We start from the raw sequence: 23,135 nt of genomic DNA, 5'->3' as shown, positions 1-23,135 counted from the left end.
TCGGGATTTGCGACGGTTCGCGTAAGTTTCACGCAAAGTCATCTATCTCTCCATCTCCATGAAGTGAAATGAATTTTCTCTGAAAGACGAACGATAGATAAAGGGACACGGGCAAAGATTTTATAAGCATCGAATGTTGTTCGTCTTTAACTGATCGGTTACGATTTTGGTACGAATCAACGACAAAATTCATCGAACAGAAAATCTCGCTATCTTTTGGTAGTCGGTAGCGCGTATTTGCTTCATCACGTGGCAATCATATAGCCACTCAGCGTCTTCCCGAGAATGATGGTATTATGGCTGACTGTTCATTGCGCCGGAGAACCGGTTTCTCAGCGACGAACTGAAAACGCTGAGCCCACCCTTCTACGCCGCCGGCCAAAAGTAAAATTACGTTCGAGCCAATTGCGAAAATTGCCCGTGAGAAGTTTATCGCGCGTCTATGGTGCAACTCGCGGCCATCTTAGCTGCGTTCTCTTCTGTATAAATCGCAAATAACCAAACTGTGTGTGCCTTTGAAACTTCGAAATCACCGTTCGCGTAATTTCTTAGTACTTAGGTATTTAGCAATGGAAAGTGAAAAGATATCAATTAGGATGGCTAAATGTAAGGTTTGCGTAATTGCTTGGATGGAAATGTCGAAGATATTGGGATCGCGTGTTGTCTCGGGCAGGTTTTTAAAGGGCTGGGTAAGCGAAGTTTTCCGATACGAAACCAGGTAAAGCCAGGTGACAAGCGTGAGTCTTTACCTGGTTAGCGCGGTCGTGTGCTTCGATAGCTACCTAAACACCATAAAAAATTCAGTGCGCTCTGCGTATCCCATTTTACGACTTTGACTCTGCGGGTGCAGAGAAAGTTGGGCGAAAAGATATTTCAAAAAAGGGTTCAATCTTTCTTTACGCCTATTTAAAATGAACACGTAGACTTTTTTTTCTCCAAAACTTTCTACTTTTTACCTCGTTCAACCCCTGCAATAAACTGACCATCCGAACGTGTAGCTTTTTTTCACGGAAAGAGAAAGCGAGGAGAGAGTTGAGATTTGTGACTCGACAAGCGAAACGCAGGTCATTCTGTGAAAAAAGAATTGAACTTTACGTAACGAAAAACCTCGTTCGTAATCGGGGTAGCCTTCTTTTCCTTCTTACGTTCGCGAGACGGTCACGAAACAAGAACGGCAAATTTATATGGTCGAAAAAACGTGAAATTAGTAGCAGTTTTATTGCACATAGTTGGTGTTCGCGGCTAATGACATTTATGAAGTTGATGGATCGACTAATACGTAATAACCGGCTAATGCATATAATCGCTCAGCAATTACGTAAGCGAGTTTAATAAATAAATCAATAATGGATGATGAAAATGGAGTCAGTGCACCATATAGAGTAACAGCTTTCGTAAACGAAACTCGTCTTCAAGATCGACCTCCGTGCGTCAGCGAAGGGAGCTTTTAATTTCAAACGTACAGCTATTGAATATAATTTGATCACTCAACCCTTTGCACTTCTTGCGTGCTCATTATACCGAGTCAACAGTCAACTTATTCTTCCAAATTTTCACTATCAATGTGCCGATCATTCGAGTAACTCGCGCGACGTTTTATTTATCTTCGACCAAGGGGACAACGAGCGTGGTAAGCATATCGACGTGGCAGGAGTTGACTGTGGTAGTGCAAAGGGTTAAAAGGCAAATTTTCCTGCATAAAAAAACTAACCTAGGCAAATCTGCGTTTTTGACGTTTCCAGGGCCGAACGGTTGTCCGAGGCGTAGGGGTCGACAGACGTACACACGGTTCCAGACGCTGGAGTTGGAGAAGGAATTTCATTTCAACCATTACCTGACGCGACGGCGACGAATAGAAATTGCGCACGCCCTTTGCCTCACGGAACGACAGATCAAGATCTGGTTCCAAAATCGGCGGATGAAGCTGAAGAAGGAGTTGAGGGCGGTGAAAGAGATCAACGAGCAGGCCAGGCGGGAACGGGAGGAACAGGACATGATGAAGAAGCAGCAGGCTGAGAAGCAAGCGAAGATACAGCAGGAGCAGCAGAACGCCGCGCTGCAGCATCAGCAGCAACATCACGTGAGCGGTCTCGACAAGACGCAGAGCGATCTTCTGAAGGCGGTCAGTAAGGTGCCCACATAGGAGACTTTGCTAAGCCGGTTGTCTTTCTTTTAAAGAAGAAACAAGAGACTGGACGCAGCAGCCTAGACGCATACATCGAAGCGAAGTAGCTGATAAGAGGTTGGCCAAACGTGTAGAGAGAGAGAGAGAGAGAGAAAAAAAAGAAGAAGAATCGAACTAACGCGGGCAAGCACGAAAAATGCGCCTCTTCTTGCTCTTCCGGCGTGAACCGACTAGGACACGAAGGCCTGTCTCTTCGGGGCTTCTTTTTCCTCCCGCTCTCTTGACTGAGAAGAAGGTGTTCTCGCGTACTTTACGTAGTACGCGTACTACGAAGACTTTATCGAGTGATCTCTGTTCTCTTGTTTTCGTATCGAGTTTAAAGAGAAGAAAGGGAAACGAAGAGGAAACGCAGTAGAGGACGGTTTTACGAAGGCGAACGATTACGACTCGGAGTAACGACAATAGTGCACCGTGTTGTGCCATTGCCCCTCTCCGATGAGACTCGGTGTCGATAAGAGGCAGAGACTCGGGGATTGCAAAGGTTGTGGAGGAAACGAGGGAACCGAGAGAGAAAAGCGCGCAACGATGTTTGAAGTTGTCTGTCTCTTTTGTTTTTTACGGAAGAAGAAAGGAACGAAGGAGAAATAGGATGCGGAAGAAGTAATCGTAGTCGTTAGAAAACAGAGAGAGAGAGAGAGAGGAGCGTAGTAGAAAAGCGAAGCGTATAAAAGAAGCGAGAAGCACACCCTCAAAAAAAAGAAAAAACGGAAAAAGATATTAAAAAAAAAAGAAAAAAAAAAACACTACGTACTTATTTGGCTGGGCCAAAAGGAAGGACCTAGCCTGTGACTGATTCCTAGAGCGTATAATGTAATAATTGTTAATCGGGCGCGACGAGTCATCGCGATTGCCGGGTGATGAACAGCGGGGATGATCAGTTGGCGTGATAACTGCCACACAGACTACACGAGGAGCCAACGATCGCGCGTCGGAAACCGACGAACTAGAATTAGCTTGAACGAGGAGAGGCCGAAGGATTAACGCCGCCCTGCCGTATAACAGAAGATCCCGTGTACGGCAGCGCCGACGAGACGATCAATTAATACCGACGGAGGAGTGGTAGGGAGTAATTAAACGAGGCTGTCGAAGAATTCGTCTAATTCCGCTGAACGATCAAAACGGAGAAAAAAAAAAAAGAAAAAGGGAGACACGAAACTCGTTGCTCTCCACCATGCCAAGGAACATGGACGATCGCGGGCCTGACCTTTCAAATTTCTCTATTTCAAGTTCGATCGATTATTCTAATTATCTCTCGTTCACCATACGACAGTTACCAACATTGATCATCGCGATATCTTTTCTTCGCGTCTACGTATCGGAACGTCTACGTATATCCGCCAGCTTTCTCCGAAATATCCTGATCAAAGTTTAGTTGGTCGAAGAGAGTTTCTCTATTGCCGATAGAAGGATATGGCAAGAAGATGAGTGAAAATCGAATCTCACGGTATACGCGTAGATTCGATATAGCTTGTTCTTCGGGGATGAACCGATAACGCCGGGGTAACTCGCGTTACGATTGGTCTCGCGCGAGTGAATGAGCGGCGGAAAGGATGGCAAACGGATCGTACCAGAGAACTCTCGACGCCCTCGTTAAAACATAACATACCTATCGTGCGATTGCGGACTTTGAATACCTCAGATACCTTCTTCGGATACCGCGCTTCTTACCGATTATAACGAAACTAGTGGCGCATGCATTCGACCGTATGCGCACAAGCAATTTCGTGCCGCTGGCCGACTTCTTTCCACGAGAGAGGAATTTAGTGGTACAAATCGATGCCATTTGCTGAGCTCCTTTTCCAGAGTTAATTAACCGTGGTTTACGCTCGTGATTGCCTCTTCGAGACTTCGCGTTGTAATTAGGTAAATTAACGTCGCTCCCGATAATATTTCTGCCATTTCTGACGTCCGTGCCGACTACGCCAGATCTGCTCTCGCTGACGCAAATATCCTTTAACCGTTCTAACCGAACCCGTTGCGAATCGGTGTTTCCTTCAGTTTTTCGTTTCTCTTTTTTCCTTCTAGACATTCTTTTCATACGTTTCTCCGACCCGGATCGGCCATGTTCTCTCGCGAAACGTTGAAAAAGATCGGCGTTGGAACGCGTCGTTGCTTCGATTGGTATTCCTTCAACGATAAATTCTCTCTTTTCTAAAACTGAATGTCCGTCGGTTCCTCTCGATTAGTACCAGGTATTAGTCGAGAGGAAGCCCGAGGCGTGGAAATTTATTTTTTTACGAGGAAATTTGACGAAACCACGATGAGCGATGAAGCGTTGCACGAAGATGTTAGGAAACTACATCCGAAACTACATGGGGAAAGATCATCATCAATCAGACAGAAAACGAGATTATTCTTCTCCACGTATTTTTTCGATCTCTCGATAACGATGTTTTAAACTATCTCGATGAACGAACGTTTCAAACGTTCGAGAACGCCGTTCATTCCGATAAACCCGACCAGTACGACCGTGTTTCGAATAAAAAATTGAAACGTTTCAGGTAGTAGTCAATTTCGGGAGGGGCTGACTCGTCGATGAGCATTCACATTCATTTATCGCTTCAGTTAGATCTCAGATGATATCGCGCAAGGTATCGCTAAGGCTTTTACTAATGCAAGATAACTTGTATAAAAGCAACACGTTTTCCATATTATCTAAGATAATTTATCGTTACGCTATTGGCGAGGATCATTGTTTAATTGGGTCGCGGTCACGATCCATGACCGATCCCGCGACCATTTCGAACGCCACGTTCTTCTAAGAGAAATTTATTTTCCAACTACGATTGTTTTTTTCTTTCTTTCTTCTTTTCATACTTCTTCCTTCTTAATAACGTTATTCGCTCATTTCGCGTTGACACATGTTAATTTTTGTCTGTTAATTTTACGTAGTGTTATCATAGTTATATCGAGCATATTATATATATAGCCGTGTTAATTCGAGTATCGAAATCGTTAAAAATGAACAGATGATTATTTCGTTCTGTTCCTTCCATCTTTTTCCTTCTTTTTTTTTTTCTTGTTCAATACTTTTCATCGATTTGTTATTTCCATGTCCGAGTATCTCTGTGTTACACTTTCGCGTCCAGCATCACGGGACAGCAACGTGCTTCCGCGGACGATAATCGAACGCACGAGTGGCCGTAGTAAAAAGGAAAAGGGGCGAGAAAATCGGGAAAAAAGAGAAGAAAACGGGAGTACACTAGAGAGAGAGAGAGAACAAACTTCTAAATACACGCAAGAGATTTTTACGCAAACAAAGACACATCACCGGACGAGTATCTCACTCTTAGTACATTAAATACGTAATTTGGTGTCAGGGTAGACCTTTTTCCATAGATATAGAAGCCGTTGTTGCTATTTACTTACGTAGAATTCGTAACGATGAAGAGGACTAGTAAGGGAAACCGAGAAAGAAATGCCGATCTTTCAGATTATATAAATTATTACCTAATTATTTTTTTCCCCTCCCCGTTAATGTCGATCCGTACAAAATAATTCCTCCGCCATATTCGACGATTATCCATTCGGATGCCGATCGGTTTTTAATATTATTTATCGCGAAACAATATAGAATGTATCGTCGATGTCATTTGGTCTTCCGTAAGTTAATATTCTTGAGACTTGCGCGTCGAAAATTTCTCGTTCCTGTCGAACGTCTTTTCTTCATCCTTTTCCGATACTCGCGATTTCCAGCGATTCGTTTGATTTTCAAAGTTTCGAAAGAAATTGGCGAATTGCTTATCGATCTGTTTGAGAAACAGCTACGACGAATCGTTGAAACGCTGCGAACAAACGCATATACGTAACTCGAACCAAGAAAAACCATAAGATTTGTTTTCCATGAAGGCGGAGGATCTGTTGTACGAATCGCTCAATGACTATCTATTTACGATGTAAAATCATAGTGTACACAATACCGTATTATATATTGTTAAAAATAACGAGTACGTTATATATATATATATATATATACATACATAAATATATATGTATATGAACGAAAGGGGAAGAAAATTTGTTCTACCGTGCTCGGGAAACGAAGAAACAAATAGAAAAAGAAAGATTTTGATAGTAGTATCATAATGAAAATGAAATTTAGAATACGTATGACGTACGTAAAAATACATAGAAAGCAAAAGATTAATAGAAAAAGAAGAAATGAAAAAAAAAAATCTACGCGACAAAAGAATAAGAAACAGGAAAAAATAAGATTTTGTTAAATCGAAGGGAGGAAAGGAACAATTTTTAGATCAGCTAGAGCAGCTATTATTATATAGTGAAAAAGTAAAGAATAAATAGACGTCCGTAATGAAGGTGAAATCGCATCGTTTTTAGGGGGAAAATCTAAGGAAAAGTAATATTGAGCGAGCGAGAGATAGGGAGAGAGAGAGCGAGAGAGAAAGGAAGAGAGAGAGAGAGTGAGTGAATGGATAAAAACCGTATTCATATTAATACTATACCGCTAATTACCTAAAGTACTATTATACATAAATATCGCCGTACGTAAAGGTAACGATTAAGCTGAGCATGCGAGTTTACGCACGAGATGTACTCATGTAAACTATCTCCATCCACCTTCACCCCCACCCGTCCCCTTCTTGCTCCTTCAACCTCCACGCCACCTTCCTCAGACCTCCACATAGAGAATATACCTCTGCATACCGTTAATTGTAACGATGTCTTAAACGTGTAACGAGCAAGATAAACGAAAGCGAAGAAAAAAGAATATTACGTTTACGCGAACGACATAGAATATAAAATATAATAAGATACGGTAGGATATACGGTTCAGTTGATAGGAATGGAACGTTCCAAGGAAACGGGATACTCGGAAAAATATATAGTTGCCGCTGGGTCCCAATTAATACTGACGCAGTTCGATGAACACAGTCAACGAACGACGACGACGACGACGACGTTGATAGTTAAGAGAATCGACGAGACGCGCGTTCGATCATGTTAGAATCGAATATTTGTTTCTTGCTTATTTTGCTTTCCTATATGTTATTTCTATAATTTTTGTTTCTATTTTTTCTTCTTCCTTTCTGTTTCTTCCAACGACAAACAATAAGTCGAACACTTTCGACGAATTTTCTGAAAGACGAAGCTCATAGCGCTCGCTCGAAGGAATTTGAACGAAGAATCGTACTTGGTTATACTTGGAAAGTCCGTCTGCTCACGATTCTCGTTTCTGTTCGCGTCCGACGTTAGGGCGATCATGTTAGACATGTCGCGGTTTACTTCTTACGATTTCGCCTGCGTGCGTAACGTTGTATTATTGCGACTCCTGGCGACACAACTATACCTTCTTCGGAGCAGGATCGAGGAGAATCGACGCACGTGGCCGTAGCGACGTAGAAGCGGAGAGAACTGTGAGAAAAATTGTCGACGCACGCAAGTCGCATATCGGTTCCGGTCCACGTAATCTCAGTTACGGAATTTAATGGGGTAGCAATATAAACGCGCGACCTTGATCGGCGTGATACGTTGTTCGTGATGCATTTCGTGCTGCCGGTTTAAGGTTATTTCTGTTCTATATCGACAGTTTTCGGACGGAAAGTAATAAAAAAAGGAAGGTGTGCGATCGCGCCTCAATCTTCTTCGGCTCAATGTATACGTAAAAAGAAATACGAATGTGAAAAAGAAAAGGACGAATGGAAAAGGGAACTGAAGAAATTTAATGGAAAGGGGAGAGAAATTTTTTACGGGGGAAACAAAAAAAAGAACATTAAAGAAGGGAAAAGATGCACGTGACGCGATCGAGTCCCGAGAATCGGTGTAACTATTTGTAGAAAAGCTTTACACGTGACTCTATTTACGAATTATTAATATTAATATTATTATTATTGATAATATTATCGACGACACTATTTTTATTATTTTTATTACTACATAGCATAGTTACGTTTTGTTTTGAATGTTAATACCGTTTGCGTGTACAGAGTCTGTTTTTTAAAACGACTTAAGTGACGCGGCTGGCCAGGAAACGTGGTTAGCGGAAGTGGCGGCGCCGATACGTCCGACAAATTAGGGATATACGTAACGCGTACTAAGTATAATTAATTATCATTATTAATTAGCTGAGAAGTTTGTACAGTAATCGCAACGATGAGATTCGTAGCGATCATGTTATATACGTACGTATGTATTAAGTCTTTAATCGTTAGTGACTGCGGTTCGAAACGAAAGAAAAAAAAAAGAAGAAAAAAATTAAATGTAGCTGTGTGTGTGACGCGCATTCACACGAGCCTCTCGCCGAGAAAGCAGTGTCGAGTGTTTCGACTAAACGAACGAACGATTTGGGAACCTAGGCGTTTCCGCTTTCCACTCCTCTGCTCGGCTCGCTCCATTCGGGACCCTAGTAACCGAATTCCGTTCATTTTACGTTTTTCCTTGAACCATGTTGCTCGTTCATCCTGAAAGGATAAGTCGCGCTGAGACGTGCCTCGACTGCGTGCCGTCCTCTCGTTGTTTCTAATTGTAATCCCATTGACGAACAGTTTCAAACAACCGATCGTTCGTTGCGTGTTGCCAGTTGTTTACGTTACATCGTTTCGTTGCATCGTTTCCATTGTTTTCTCTTTTATAAGCGTTCGTGTTGATCGTCCACATTATTGTCTATTTTTCCCCCCTTCTGTTTTAAGTTTCGTTGCGAGTATTTTTATGTTCCCGGTGATATATACTCAGTGTCGCCAATTTGTTACGGAAATTGACGTTGATTTTATGAGATTAATAAAACGTAGCGCGTCGCAGAAGAACGTGCCCCGCGTTCCCAAATCATTCGGGCAAAAACCGAAGAGGATCAGCGCGTCAGACGTGAATTTTTAGAGTAACAGAAGAAAAACTGTGCGGGCGCCGTCCACATACGAAGCTTTCTCTCGGCTTATCTTTAAGCTACCTAATGGCATCTACATTGTTATAGAATATTATTCCAAATAATTGACGCGTAATCATATCATGTAACTTTCCTAACGCTTCCTTATTCTCTTTCGCACCCTCCCCTAATCTTACCTCCATCCTTTCATCCATCCCTCGCCAACCTACTTCCTTAATCATTTACCCTTTCCTCTCCTGACATCTAATCGAATTACTCGCTCTATTCTTACCATTATTATAGATGTATTATATTGAATTAAAACTGTATCGATTAGGTCTATACATACGCATATATGTATATATATACACATATTATATATATTACTATATATGTATTATATATGTATATATTTATATATATACGTGCAGATTCACAAAAACACAAGTAACAAAAATAAGGAAATAACACGAACAACGTTGACAACAAAAGCATCGCTATTTAGTAGTACAACTTTTGCCCGACTTGCCAAACTCGCGTAAAAAGGAACAGGAATTATAAAGATGACGAACCAACCACGATCCATCGTCGCTCTTCTGGAATCGATTTGACGATTCGATAAATGATGAAATGGAATACGTGCGTGTCGCGTGGTGCTCTCGAGAGTGTTGGAAGATCAAAGAAAAAATTAAAGGAAAAGAGGAAATTTGATGCGTGCACGCGCGTACATGAACACTTCTCTAATCCGAATTAAGGAAATTGTGTGAAACGGAAACACTGTGGAGTGTGGCTCGAGCGTTGGTCGAAACGGTGTCACAGCGTTCTGAAGCGCAGAAGAGAGAATGGAAGAGAAAAAGGGGATGTGAGTGTCCTTCGAACGGAGGACGACCTATGTCTGCGTAAATGAGAAAAAGAGAATAATTAATCGGAAGCGTGTGAATGAGAGAAATAGAATGAAAGGGAATATTCGCGTGAATTGTACTATGTACGTGTAGACGTTGGGCAACGTGGCATATTTCACAGAAATCTAAATTTTCAACTATTATCGAATATATGCGTACTGATTGGTATTGAAAAAGGATGGAATTATTTAAAAGGACACGACATCGGAGTCCGTTTGACAGGATGCAGATAGAATTAAAAATATGAAAAGATGAGAATAAAACGATGGAATAATTTGTTATATTTTCTTTATTACGTACTAAATCTGATTGTTTATTTATGAGCTGTTTATTTTACATGTTTTTTGTAGTTTTGTTTTTGTTAAATGCGAAGCGAAAATGTAAGAGTGTGATTGAGACTATTGCCGAGTTTTATTTTCTTCTTTTTTTCTTTTTTTTTTTTCTTTTAATCATACAATTAATGCTATTATCGTTTTTTGTACGTTTCCGAGATTATGTACAGATATTTATAAAAACGTTGCGACTTCGAAAGACGTCGATTTCGTCTCGTAATCAGCAGAGAGCACTTTCGCGATAGACCATCAGAGTGAGATCTCCGTGCCATAAAAATGCGCGACCATGATACGAAACGATTCGATGGTCTTTCGAAAACAAAAGGAAAAGAATAAGCAAGAACGATTTGAACGAAAAAATGCATCTAATTGTAATATATTATCTCTATATAAGTTTCTCTTTTTACTGTGTTCGTTAGAGAATCTTACGATCGATTTGCGTGTGTTACGCAACACCGCTACGCACATAGACTCGGAATTAGATGTAAGCACTTTTTTCCGGAGACTTAAGTAAAATTTTCATTAAAATGTAAAACATCGTAGTTGTGCACGCAAACATAATGATTCCTTGGCTTCCATTGCTTACAACTAGTTCCGGAAGTCGATAGGCTGGACGAACGTGTCGGTGGTCTACACTCTAAGTGTTGTTTCTATTATTGGCAGCTGTCCCATTTTTCGCGCGTGCGTTGAATATTGTTACCTTTAACGAGGATTTTTTTATGGTAGTTCTATGCTCACGAGTGTACAACATCGTGTGTATCCTGCCGGTTAGTTTCTTAGCGGGTCGATGATGCCTCGAGAATTTCACGTTCGAACAGAGAGGAAGGGGTAGCTGTCTCATCGACTATTCGCGCGTTTTCGCGTTGCGCGCGAGAACGCGAAATTTCCCTCTCCCCTTTTATCTCTTCCCAGTAAAACGATCGTGCGATTCTCGAACTTCCGTTTTATTAAGTTCTTCGTCCTTATAAATAATTTTCCTCGGCTATATATTGTCCTGCGCCGTTACACGGTTACTTAAATATTGTTTATTGTTTCGAGAATTAAGTATAATATACGCGAGTGATGGTTATTCTTAGAAAGTAAGTCGAAGACGAGCCGAAAAACGGAGGAAAAAAAGAACGTAATTAGAAAAGTAAGAGCCACGTAGCCGGGTTTGTGCACATGTCGCATTCTTTAACTCTCGAGTCGCCAATGACAGTGGGATTTTCATATCGAAAGTTTCTCTTTCGAGTGTTCGATGCTTCGACGCGATGTACTGTGATCGTTATTGTTTTCTCTGCGCAAAAACAGAAGTCATTGTTCCTCGTTTTTTTCTTTTCTCTTTTTTTTTTTTCTTTTTTTTTATCGTACAACAGTTCGACATCCAATTTCTTCTCACGGTACTGTTGTAGTTCAACTCGTGAACCATTCGTCGGAAGAACCGTGCACACACGTTTTCAAATCTCTCCACAGACATACACACGAACACGTATACGTACGATATACAAGTGTTTACACATCCTCACCGTGCAAATTCACATACGTAACGTACACATACTCACACATGTACCATTCGAACGTAAAAAGAAAAAAAAAAAAAAAGAAAAAAGGCAACATACGAAAAAAAATATCAGAAAACCGAGAATATTTAGGTCTTATAATTATCGTCTTGCTGTACCTACGTTAAATGAATGGAAAGCCGTGTATTACTTCAAGAGTTTCTTCGATGTAAATATTAACACTACGTAACGTTAACGTTGCTCAGTGAGCGAGGGACCGCGACGATCGATCGATCGAGTATAATTGATCGAGAGGCGACTTTGTTGATCGCTCGCTCGATTGATTGGTTGGTCGTGGAGAGAGTCGCGGTTCCTCGCGTGCCGCTGGATGATACCTAATTAATGTAATGCTAGAACGATAAGAGAGCGTAGCTGTCCTTCAATACCTACCTACCACGTTAAGAGTAATAAAAGTAACGGAATAATGGAGTCTCGTGTCTACTGACTATTTCAAGAATTAGTATTATACCGTACGATGAAAAAGGTGACGACGACGAGGGTGGCGATTGACGATGACATTGACAGGCGAAAAGTTAATCCATTGACAATGAATGTAAATGTATCCATTTTCGAAACTTGATGTAGAATTATACTCATAAGCTATATCTATGATATACAAACGAAATAAAAGCGTATAGTAAATTATAGGGTGCATCATCAATCTCTACGAGCCCTTTGCTTCCAAAAGTGTCTCCTATTCGAAACGAATTTCATAATATCCAAAGATATATATATCCTTCGATACCGAGAAACACGGATCTGTATCTATCTGTTTATTTATAATCCTATTTGAATTTAAGAAGAATCGAAAATTACGCAAGAAAGAGAAAATTAGATGCAAATATTGCATTCGACCGAACTCGTTTAAAAAATTCAAATATGCATTCTCGTGTACGGCATTGCGAGTGTTTTATTCTTTTTCTTTTTTGTACTTCGAGCAAAAGGTGGCGAAACGTCAAACGGCCCGCGATTTCTGTCGATTCTCCGAGGCTAATTCCGAGAGTATCGAAGTTTACGTCTCGATTGCCCGTTTCCAGCCACTGGGGTATTATAGCGGAGCTCTCCAGTCGCAGCCCTCGCAAAACTCACCCTATCTCGACGCATTTTCGCCACTTTTACGCTCAGAGGGGCGGAACATTGAAATGGAAGCATCGAGTGGTCGCGTATGGCTGCAGATATTCCGAAATAACCGTATCGGTTTATACGCCATGGTTCCCCAGGTTCTCCTCCGATGCGACAGTCACCCATTTACCTCACAATCCTGATGTCCATTCACCGTTCTTAACTTGTACGTACTATTGTTCGATCTGCACGGTTCAACTTCCGAGAACTTTTATCTCCTTTTTTCTCGACCATTCGGAAATAATAACGACGTCGGTAAATTAATTAAAAAGTTGATCGTGTCAAGGGTGGAAAATTTGAATGGCTCAGTTGCCGATGAACGAAATCCTAATGTTGCTCATTGTGTAACGTTATGAATCGCTTCCTTTGTTATTTTTTATTAAATTATGTTGGACAAACTAATATACAACAAAAGTATATGTAAACATTTTTCATATATATTGGTCCATTAATTTGTATTTAATATACAGAAAGCACACTTTAATTATAATAAAAAGTAGCCGTAAACGGAGGTCAAACGAAGCTTATCGATTTGCATGTTTTCACACTATCCTGCACCGCAACCCACGAGGATTACTAACGGTTTTATACTTCTATTTCTTCGAAGCTTATTTTCTGATCACGTTAAAAGCTTTCTATAAAACGACGTAATACAAAGCGATTTGAAACAGAGCGCCGAAAACGATAGGTTGCGATACACAGCAGATACGATGCAATTTCGTTTCCAGCCACTGTCGAAACAATGGCCATGCAACATCGCGCAACTTTCCGGGTTGTTCCTTTTTGCATCGTGGCATGTGCAAGTTTCGGAACCAGAATAAGCGGAAGTCTGACCATCTTGAACGAAAGGTTGTTCAGGTGTGGTTAAAAACGTTGGATGGACGCGAACAGTACGAAAACAACCGTAAAATTACCGTGTACAACTCGGCGTGTAACGTGCAGCGGTGGTTCGAAAAATTTACGGCCTTCGAGTATCGTCGATGAAGAACTCGTAAACGCCGTATAATTGCGTGTAAACGTTTTTGTCGTCGCGCTACGGTTCACCAGCAACGTGGAGAACGGAAGGTCGATTACAGCGAAGCAACGTTCCTGGTAAATCTTTGAATTTGTGTAACGCGAGACTGTGATTTTCCAGCGATTATACGAAACGACTTTTGACTGGTAGAAACGAAAGCTCGAAGCAGAGTAGCACACCGTTTATTTTAATGAATCGTTGCCGCTTCAATCTACTTACCCCAACGTCTGCTCCTATTAGCTTTCTTTTAAAAAATCTTCGTCTTTTCTTAGAAACTAAAATTCATATTTAAAATCGTGCCTGTAAAGATGTAAAAAGACTGTGAATTGCATAAATTTCACGGAAAATATCAGACATCAAACTACTCGGTACTTTACCCCTTACAACTCAATCGTTAAAACGCGAATTCAACCGATCGGAAAGAAACCATCTCGATCGGGCGTTTCCCGATGCTTGCGCCGTGCAATCGCGTTCGAACGAATCATCGCGAAAAAGAATTATTCACGGTAACTTTACTTTCTGGCCGAGCATCCACGGCACGAGTAAAATATCGATTACTTGGTTGGAACGGGATCCTTGGAAAATTGTCTGACGGAGAACCGATTCAGCCGATAGTAAGAAATATAATAAAAATCCTGGAAAACGAAAATCATTACTAATTATATCGAATTATAATTTTCCGCGAAACGCTCATTATCCTTGTGCCGGCGAAGCTAGGCTCGCGTTCACCTATCGCTGGATATAATTCCCCATTTCCAATTATCTGTATCTCGTCAACAGTGTATCCTACGTTTAACGGGCGAGTTCGTACGCACCGGCTGAAACGAATGGCTGAACATGCGTTGACACCCACCCTTATCGCGTGGATATATCGAGCACCGGACGATTACGAGGATTTACTGACGTGACTGGGCCCCACGTATAAATTCTTGCCTAGCCGGACAGATGAAAAAGCCTGTTTAATGTAAGGAGCAATTAAGAGTGTCGCGACCGACGAGGAAGCTGAATTAATAAAACGCGCAATTTACTGAAGACGTTTGGAAAATTTAGTTGCCGGTTCTCGCTGAACATGAGGGAAAACCTTGTTAATCTCTTGGCTCGCGGACGCAACGTGCAAGTTGCAAAGATTGTAAGGACGAATACTAGTTGCGCAAGTTAAAAACTATTTATGTTAATTATCTATCGGTGAGTATTATTAGTTGATCTTGCCGCACTGGGATTTTCGTTGTGAATCGAAATTTCTTCGAGTGACGTGTATAATAAGCGTTATAGATTATAGATAAATATGTAGCTTAATAGAAGGAACGATGAATGGTATCGCGACCGATGAGAAGGCTAAATCGATAAAAATAAAACTCGCAATTTACAGTTTTGTCGAATTTGGGGAAGTTTGTTAAGCAACGTAAAAGTTGCAAAAATTGTGTGAAAGTTAATAATAGTTGCGTGAATGTTAAATTGCTTAGTGATAATTATTAAGATGTTTATTCTTGCCAGATCGAAGATTTCGATAGCGAGATGAAATTTTTTCCAGTGACATGAATTATGTGCTATAGATTGATGTATGGGGATTCGCGTATGAAATATGTCGAATAATAGAATGTTTAACAGCATCAATGGACGGATAAAAAGAAAGTCATAGAAAAGACCCTCGTATTCACGCGATTTAAATCCCTTGGAGTTTTCCTAGAGGGGTAGCATAAAGCTCTTACATATGCAATCCTATAAAGGACAAGATGAAGGACGCCCTATTACGATCTAACAAAATATGTGTATTTACATGTATATTTTACTCAGATTTAATAACGTCATTCTTCCACGTGATCGACCCACTTTTGCATTTCATTTGATTTAAAATTTCAATAATGGTCGATTATTTTTATAGAATTATTTCTTTTTATAGAAGCTCTCCCCACCTGATATACTCGACTTTTCTTAACAAATAACATTTCTACATTGCCACGTTTCTATGAAATTAATTATAACGCAAGAACAGAAAACAAACAAGTTTGGGTATTTGAAAAATAAGAAAAATCAAACGACACGGAATATCAAGTTTCCTTCAACATCTGCGATGTTGATATTTCCAGGCTCTCGCAATCTATCCTTGAATACCAGTTTGTAAATGCCAAGAAATCTCCCAACTCGTTCAAGACGCGTTCAAAAACGTATGTCAACGTCCCCTTTCGATATCCAACGACCACGACAACGAGCAAACGAAATCTCGTTTAGCCCGAGGAATATGGTGGAACGCCGAGAGCGGTAACTCATCGGATCAGTCGCGAGTATTGCGCGTTCTGGAATCTTATTTTCCATGGTGGAGAACGGGCCGGACCGGCATTGTTCCCGTAGCCGAATGAAACGGATCCTGCGCTATCCGCGGGCTCTTTGTCCCTATCCCGGTGTTTCCAGAGAGGGTCGTGCCCGTTCTCTCGGGGAGCAACGGCATTGGCAATCTGCGAGACTGGTGTAAGCCACGCGGATGGAATATTAATTCGTGGGGTTAGGGCTTCTGGTACGTGCGTGTACCTAGCGTTACGCACACGTTGCCGCGCTCGTGACTGCTCGTATATCCACGTCGCTGCGAAAATATATATGCTCCGGGCGTGCGAGACTTCCATCCCGTTTTTCCTTCCCTTAGTTATTGGTTTCGTCGACCGGATAGCTGCGAGAGGAAGAAAAGCGGTAGACCAGTCGAGCGAGGAGTTTAGGGGTGCTCCGGGTTCGAAACACTACCAGGAAGAAGCACGTTGAACGGTGCGAGATCCTTGGAGCAACCTTTATCAAAACGTAGAAAAGGATGAGGGCGACTGGATGACAGCTCGAGCCGCTAGGTCCATGCGCCTCCGAATTACGCGTCTGCTCGGGATACGCCTCGCGATTTTTCGCCTTCTCAGTCAGCCTCCCATGGACGTTTCAGGATGGGAAACGATTCGCGGCACTCCTTTTACGGATCGGAATGCTGCTAACCGTGTTACATGCAGGGCGTGGCAGGATTACCGTAAACGGTGCTGATTCTTGCATTGTACGTGAAATCAGTGACTAACGTTCGCTGCTTATTACGCATAATGGCGAACAGTGTATAGTGTATTATATAGTAATGATTCAGAGGACGAAATCAGAGAGAGTTGGCGCGTTTGTTCAGAGGCTGCTACGATGTTATTACACGCTGCTTGATGTTCCGATTATTATCGAAGGCAGTAAATCAAGAAACTGGTAGCTACTTATCGTTTCTACGACTGAGTTAGCCAGTATTGTTGCTCCATCGTTCGATAGAGTAATCAAAGTTCGATCTGTAAGATGGCAATTCTTTTATTTTAGATACGTAGGTCTATACACACAGACGATCTCGGTTAACCACAGCGTTTACACGCACAGATTTCCTATTAGTGTGAGAAGCTTGTACAACGTATCGGAGAAACATATTTCTCCAGCGATTTTCATTTATTGCCTCCACGTCTGACGCTTAAATCTCGTTCGAGTAGATTAGCCAAGTTCTAATTTTCGAGTGACCTTTTTTCAAATTTCAAATTATTGGCTAACCTGAAGAACAAGAATTTATAGAAAATTCTCCAGACGACAAAACCTTCACTACTCTTTAAAATAATAGGCGGACAGTAAAAATCTGTAATCTATGTTTCACGTTGTGTCACGTCCGTTCGCGAAGATTACTCATTCAAGGATCGAGGGTTAGAAAAAGAAAACGAAGCACAGCTTCATCCTCACGGTTGTTTCACGTGGACAGGTTTATTATCGCGGACCGTTCCTCTCGCTTATCTCAAACACGCACTCGAAACACCGCAGTCTTCGTTATCGTCTTCACGCACTTCGTACGAAGACGTACGCTGACCTCGGCTCTGTTAGCGCATCGAAACGCTCCGTTCCGTGCTGCGTGCGAGCGTTCTGCACGCGCTGCAGTTTCTACGAATCGCGGTTGTTTATCGCGTTCGAGCTGCAGCCGCGTTCACGACCTTTTGCACTCTCGTTTCATCCACGATCTTCACGTTGTACCTGAATTCCCTCTTTTGGACACCGTCGAGTCTGTGATCTAAGATCCTCGAACTGCTGCGCGCGGAGAATCTCAAACGATATGTGAGAAGACATGTTAGAATTCTTTTGATAATTGCCTTGTTCGACCGTCTTCGAGTTCATTGTAGCTTTCGAGGATTTTCAGAAAATTCATTGGAAAATCTGGTGTATTAAATCCTGTGTCCAAAAATGTCGTGACGTGTTAGGGGATAGTGTATCAACCCCTGAATTTGCTTGTACATTTTTATTTTTCACGATCGCTTTAGAACTTCGATCATCGATCACTGGCGAATCTTCGAATCGTCGAAGCACCTGAAACTTTCTACCTCAAACTTTTCTTAATCCTCTGGTCCATTTAATAAACCAACGATACATTTTGGTAATATCCATATAGAAATCAATACAAATCAATCAAAATACCCAAATTACTCATAAGTATACTGCGGATTTCTATGCATTTATGCAAAGTACAAAGAACGTATAATGTGCATACCATATACATACATGCGCAATACACACTTTGCACGTATAAATACAAGTAGAACAATACAAAGTACTCGTTATAACGTTTGACAAGTAACACGAATCTCTGTGCAAGTGCTATTGCTTTCGTCGTATCTATATGAATTTGCACAGGAACATAAGGAGAACTGTATCGTTTACTTTGAACGCATGTATCACTCCCTCGCAATCGTATCACTCTATTTCAAACTTTTCTTAATCCTCTGGTTCATTTAATAAACCAACGATACATTTTGGTAATATCCATATAGAAATCAATACAAATCAATCAAAATACCCAAATTACTCATAAGTATACTGCGGATTTCTATGCATTTATGCAAAATACAAAGAATGTATAATGTGCATACTATATACATAGATATAAATACAAGTAGAACAATACAAAGTACTCGTTATAACGTTTGACAGGTAACACGAATCTCTGTGCAAGTGCTATTGCTTTCGTCGTATCTATAGAAATATGAATTTGCACAGGAACATAAGGAGAATTGTATCGTTTACTTTGAACGCACGTATCACTCCCTCGCAATCGTATCACTCGTCTAGTTACTCTGCTTTAGTTACACGCGTTAACGGATCTACAGAGCTAGCGTTAAGGCCGCACCTAAAAGCCGAGTTCAGTCGTTAATTCCAGGAGAAAGAAGTTGAAGGCCCGAGAGAGGCATTCTACCCGCAGTTTCGGAGAATTACTCACAGTTCGGGGACCGAGTATAATTCAAGGGAGTGGAGAAATCGCGGGGTACGTGGAACTCGCGTCGCGTCTCCCGGAGTTGTTATCGCGGCTCCGTATTCGCCGTGTTTCTCCGCAGCGTTTTCGGTCCGGGACTAATTGAGATCGTATCTTTTTGGTGTTTATGGACGGTTCGAGCCGGCGGCGATGCAAATCGCGCGATTCAGGGGGTCGCTCGCGAAAAGAAACGCGGAGCCGCGTGCCCCGTTTGTTCGATCGCAAAGATCGAAGGAAGAAGCGCGACGACCGTCCCTTAACGATTCCTGATCGTCGCGTAAATAGCCGCGTTAACGTTCCCACTTAATGGCTATAATAGTCACCTAAATACGGATTTCAATTTAACGCCGAATGCCGCGGAACGATCATCGATACATATTGGCCGTGTAAAGGGAATTTATCGCGCTCCTACGTTATTTACTTAACGTAGACCGCCGCTTTCCGCAGCCGGTTAAGTCGCTTTACGCCGGCCTCGCTTTCGTTCTCTCTTTATCTGTGCCACTCGTACCCACAAATCTTACGCTATCGATGATTATCGACGAATTTTTGGTAGCGTAGGTTCTGATTGCTCGTATCGTGTTTTTAACATAATGGCCTTTACCATTGTTTGGATTAGATATCGTTTGATGTCAGGGGAAAGGTAAAGAAACTTGCCAGTCTCGATGACTATGTTAATATAGGTTGTATGATATTCCTTGATATTCCTACATATCCTTGCACCAAACTGGAAAGAAACGAAGATGGAAGAGATTCAGAAATTGATATAAAGTTGGATCGATTTGACTTCTGCGAGATCCATCTTTTATTATTACACATCTTTTTTACTATCAAGTTCATTTATCGTAGGAAGATGACATAAATACTAGTAAAATCCAAAGTTAATTGAAGAAACTCCGTGTTTCTAACATCATCGTATTTCAATGCCCTTTAATTTATGGAGTTAATGAACGTGGCTTCCGAACGGCTCGCGTGTAGACCTTGGATATTTATTCATAAAGATGTAAAAATGTACTGTGTAAATATCCAAATTAGATAAAATTTAATGGGTGAAATAAATTTCTGCGTAGGTTCCATTTCTTACTTGTATTTATAGAAATTTGCATAAATATTTGTAGTGTACTGTCCAATGTTTCTTTTCGTTTTGCTTCAAGAATATTACAAAAAAACGAAATATAAAACATATGTATTTATTAATAGCAGCATCGAACACGTGTATCTCGTTCAGACATAACTTGAAGACTCGTGATTCTTCTGCTACAAAATAACCATGCATCGTACATTTCCTTGCTTTCCCAACTTTTACGAAGAAGGTAAAGATAAAAGAAAAGGGAAAAAATGAAAAAATATTTGCGAAAAGAAATGATGAAAGGAAGTGTGCGAAGCAGCCCTGGAAACAATTCGACTCGTCCCCTACGGCAGTATCCGAGGCTCGAGAAAGTCGATGGCAACTGGAAGTGCGGTGCGAAAGTGTGGCCATAAAAATTTCACATTTTTAAAAAGACAGGGTTAAAGAAAGCCCTTTGATCTCGGCTGACTTTCCTTTTCCAGCGCGGTTGCCGGGTCTCCGGGTTTCACAAGGGAATATATTTTTTGGCCAATGACGGAAACCTTTCCCTTCCGTCAGCGGGCTATCTCGATTGTCGGAAGTTTCTCCTCGTCGTGTCAGCCCCGGGTTAATCGCTTCAAGACTTTTAAGCAGTTCGTGTTTTCTAAACGACTTGGCACGACGTTCTCCGTTTCGCGAGTGCGCCGTGTATTCTCTGCGGAATACTCGCTGCATAATTGTGTGTTGCATTGTGTAAATAAAGATTCCCATAAAAGAATAGTGATCGTGAGATACGTGTGAAAGTGCAACGTGATTGCAGCAGCGATCTGAGAGATCGCCAGCTGTAATTCAAATTATGAGTGAAATATTACGTGATGTTCGTCTCGGAGGTAATACGAAGATCGCAGAAGGAATATGGTCGCCGTCGAAACTCCTTCCTGAGGAATCGATTCGTATCTTCGATATAAATGTCTCAAAATTGATCATCGCATTCACATTAGCCAACTCTCTCCAAGTCAAATTAGTTTTACCGATGTACGTACGCGCTTACTTCTCAAGGTAAACCACATATTTCATCCCTTAATTACTACCTTGATAAACTGCAACCTATCTTGCATATTCCTCTAATATTTCTCTCCATTTTTATATTACTACGAGCTGTGTCTATCTCTACAACGACGAAACGTTAGTAATTTAACTTATCGTGATGTTTCTCATATGGAACTGCTGTTCACAGTACAACAAAGAGTGTCCTCTCTACTTTCTTGTATATTCTGTTTCCCTATATCATTATCCTAAAACAGAACTTGAAAACTTGAAACACTTCGTCGTTTCACCAGCTCCGCCATACAGATCCACGACGACTCGAGTCTCAAACTACGGGTCACGGCCTCCGAGCTTTCCCAAGGACCACCGTTGCACCGCCTCTCGGTTCTTCGAACGAATACGCGTACCTCGGCATTGTCTGCGCCATGTTCGGAACAGGGCCTGGCAGTAAATCACGATTCGTTGAAGTGCGTGCTCGAATTCTCGGGTTGTAGGGCGCCAAACGCATATTCTTAAGGACCATCCACGAAGGTCCTAGCCGAACACTGTGCAGACATTGGTCCAGCAAAAGCCTTCGCGACGACTCTTCGTCTCGTTTGACGTTTGCCAGACGAAGCTGCGAGAACGTCAGAGATACAAAAGTATCGAACGAAAGAAAAAGATCGGCCTCTTCATCGCGGTCGTTATTTTCTCCTCTGCTTCGCTCTTCGAGTAATTCTTTCGCGAGAACGTTAGGCCTGCCATATACGAGACAGGACAGATAGAAGTGCTAGATTGGCTGTAACGAAACTATATCGTGGAGCACGAAGTCGAGGTGTCCCTCTGTCAGAAATTCTTCGCCGTGTAATTGGCCGAGTCGAGTAAATTGCACGGGGCCAGATTACGTGGAACGTGTCCCGAATTACGGGGCAACGTGTCCACAGAAACGATTGCGAACCGTTGACACGTAACGTTTCCGCTTTCTCTTACCATACCATTTTTTTTTCTTTCGTGCGCCGTTTGTCAAAGAGAAATACATTCGTATCGTTGCAGACGCGTTTCGCACGAGGTGGTCCAATGGCGGTTGAAACTTTGTAACACGACGATCGTTGATGATATGGTCGAGCGTTGGTTATTTGAACAGTGTCGTTTGGCCTAGAGAAATAAACGGTACGTACTTGCAAACCACGACTTATGCACTCGTATTGCGTTGCGAGGTACCTCTGAATTGCAGGCTACACAGGGTAACGTTGTTAGTTGCTAGTAAAGGAACAGCTTGGCGAGGCAATGGCGAAATTGTTGGCGAAATGGCTGTAAAAGATAGAGGAGTCACGAACAGTGACAGATGTTTAGTTTTACATATTTTTCCAATTACATCACAGATAAGATAATTATGTAAACACGTATTAGTAGTAGAACCATATCTCCTACTATTAATCTGTTCCGTATCAAGAATCATACATGGTATGTACATATTTGCTACAGCAATTAGCGTATAAATATTCACGGTCCGACTCTTTGCGAATTTTTAGAACGTCAATTTTTATTAATTTCATCTTCAAACTGAACCGCGGCGGATCGTTAGTTCCGTGAGCGTAACTTTTGTATTATTCATGCGTGAACAGGCCGGGTAGCCAAAACTAGAAAGTCAGCGGCTCGTTCGCGACGGAAAAATCGCCAGCCAAGCGTAATTAACCACGACCGTTCAATTAACGGAACCGTTTTCGCGTTACGAAATCGAACGGGACGAGGAAAGGAGGTTTGCACGATTATTATCGGTATCCCGCGAGAGTGGAACTCATCCGCGTAGGTCAATGGTGTAACGATGGTAATCTATTGGTCGATCGAACGCAAGCCGAGCCATCGACCGCTGTC

At 41.7% G+C, this 23,135-nt stretch overlaps 1 protein-coding gene across 2 annotated transcripts in view; it reads left to right on the top strand.

Moving 5' to 3' along the window:
- Positions 1 to 12,419, top strand: part of LOC132915485 (homeobox protein abdominal-A homolog) — a 40,806-nt gene extending 28,387 nt beyond the window's left edge. The window contains exon 3 of one of the 2 annotated variants that reach the window (XM_060975322.1): positions 1,716 to 12,419. In XM_060975322.1, the coding sequence (XP_060831305.1) occupies positions 1,716 to 2,143 (428 nt within the window). In that variant the 3' untranslated portion in view covers positions 2,144 to 12,419. The remainder of the gene's footprint in view (positions 1 to 1,715) is intronic. The other variant, XM_060975323.1, reaches the window with a different exon arrangement.
- Positions 12,420 to 23,135: the final 10,716 nt, after the last annotated feature.

This window comes from Bombus pascuorum, chromosome 17 (assembly GCF_905332965.1).
Source record: "Bombus pascuorum chromosome 17, iyBomPasc1.1, whole genome shotgun sequence".
NCBI lineage: Eukaryota > Metazoa > Arthropoda > Insecta > Hymenoptera > Apidae > Bombus > Bombus pascuorum.
The sequence above is the reverse complement of the archived record's forward strand: the minus strand, read 5'-3'. Positions and strand labels throughout refer to the sequence as shown.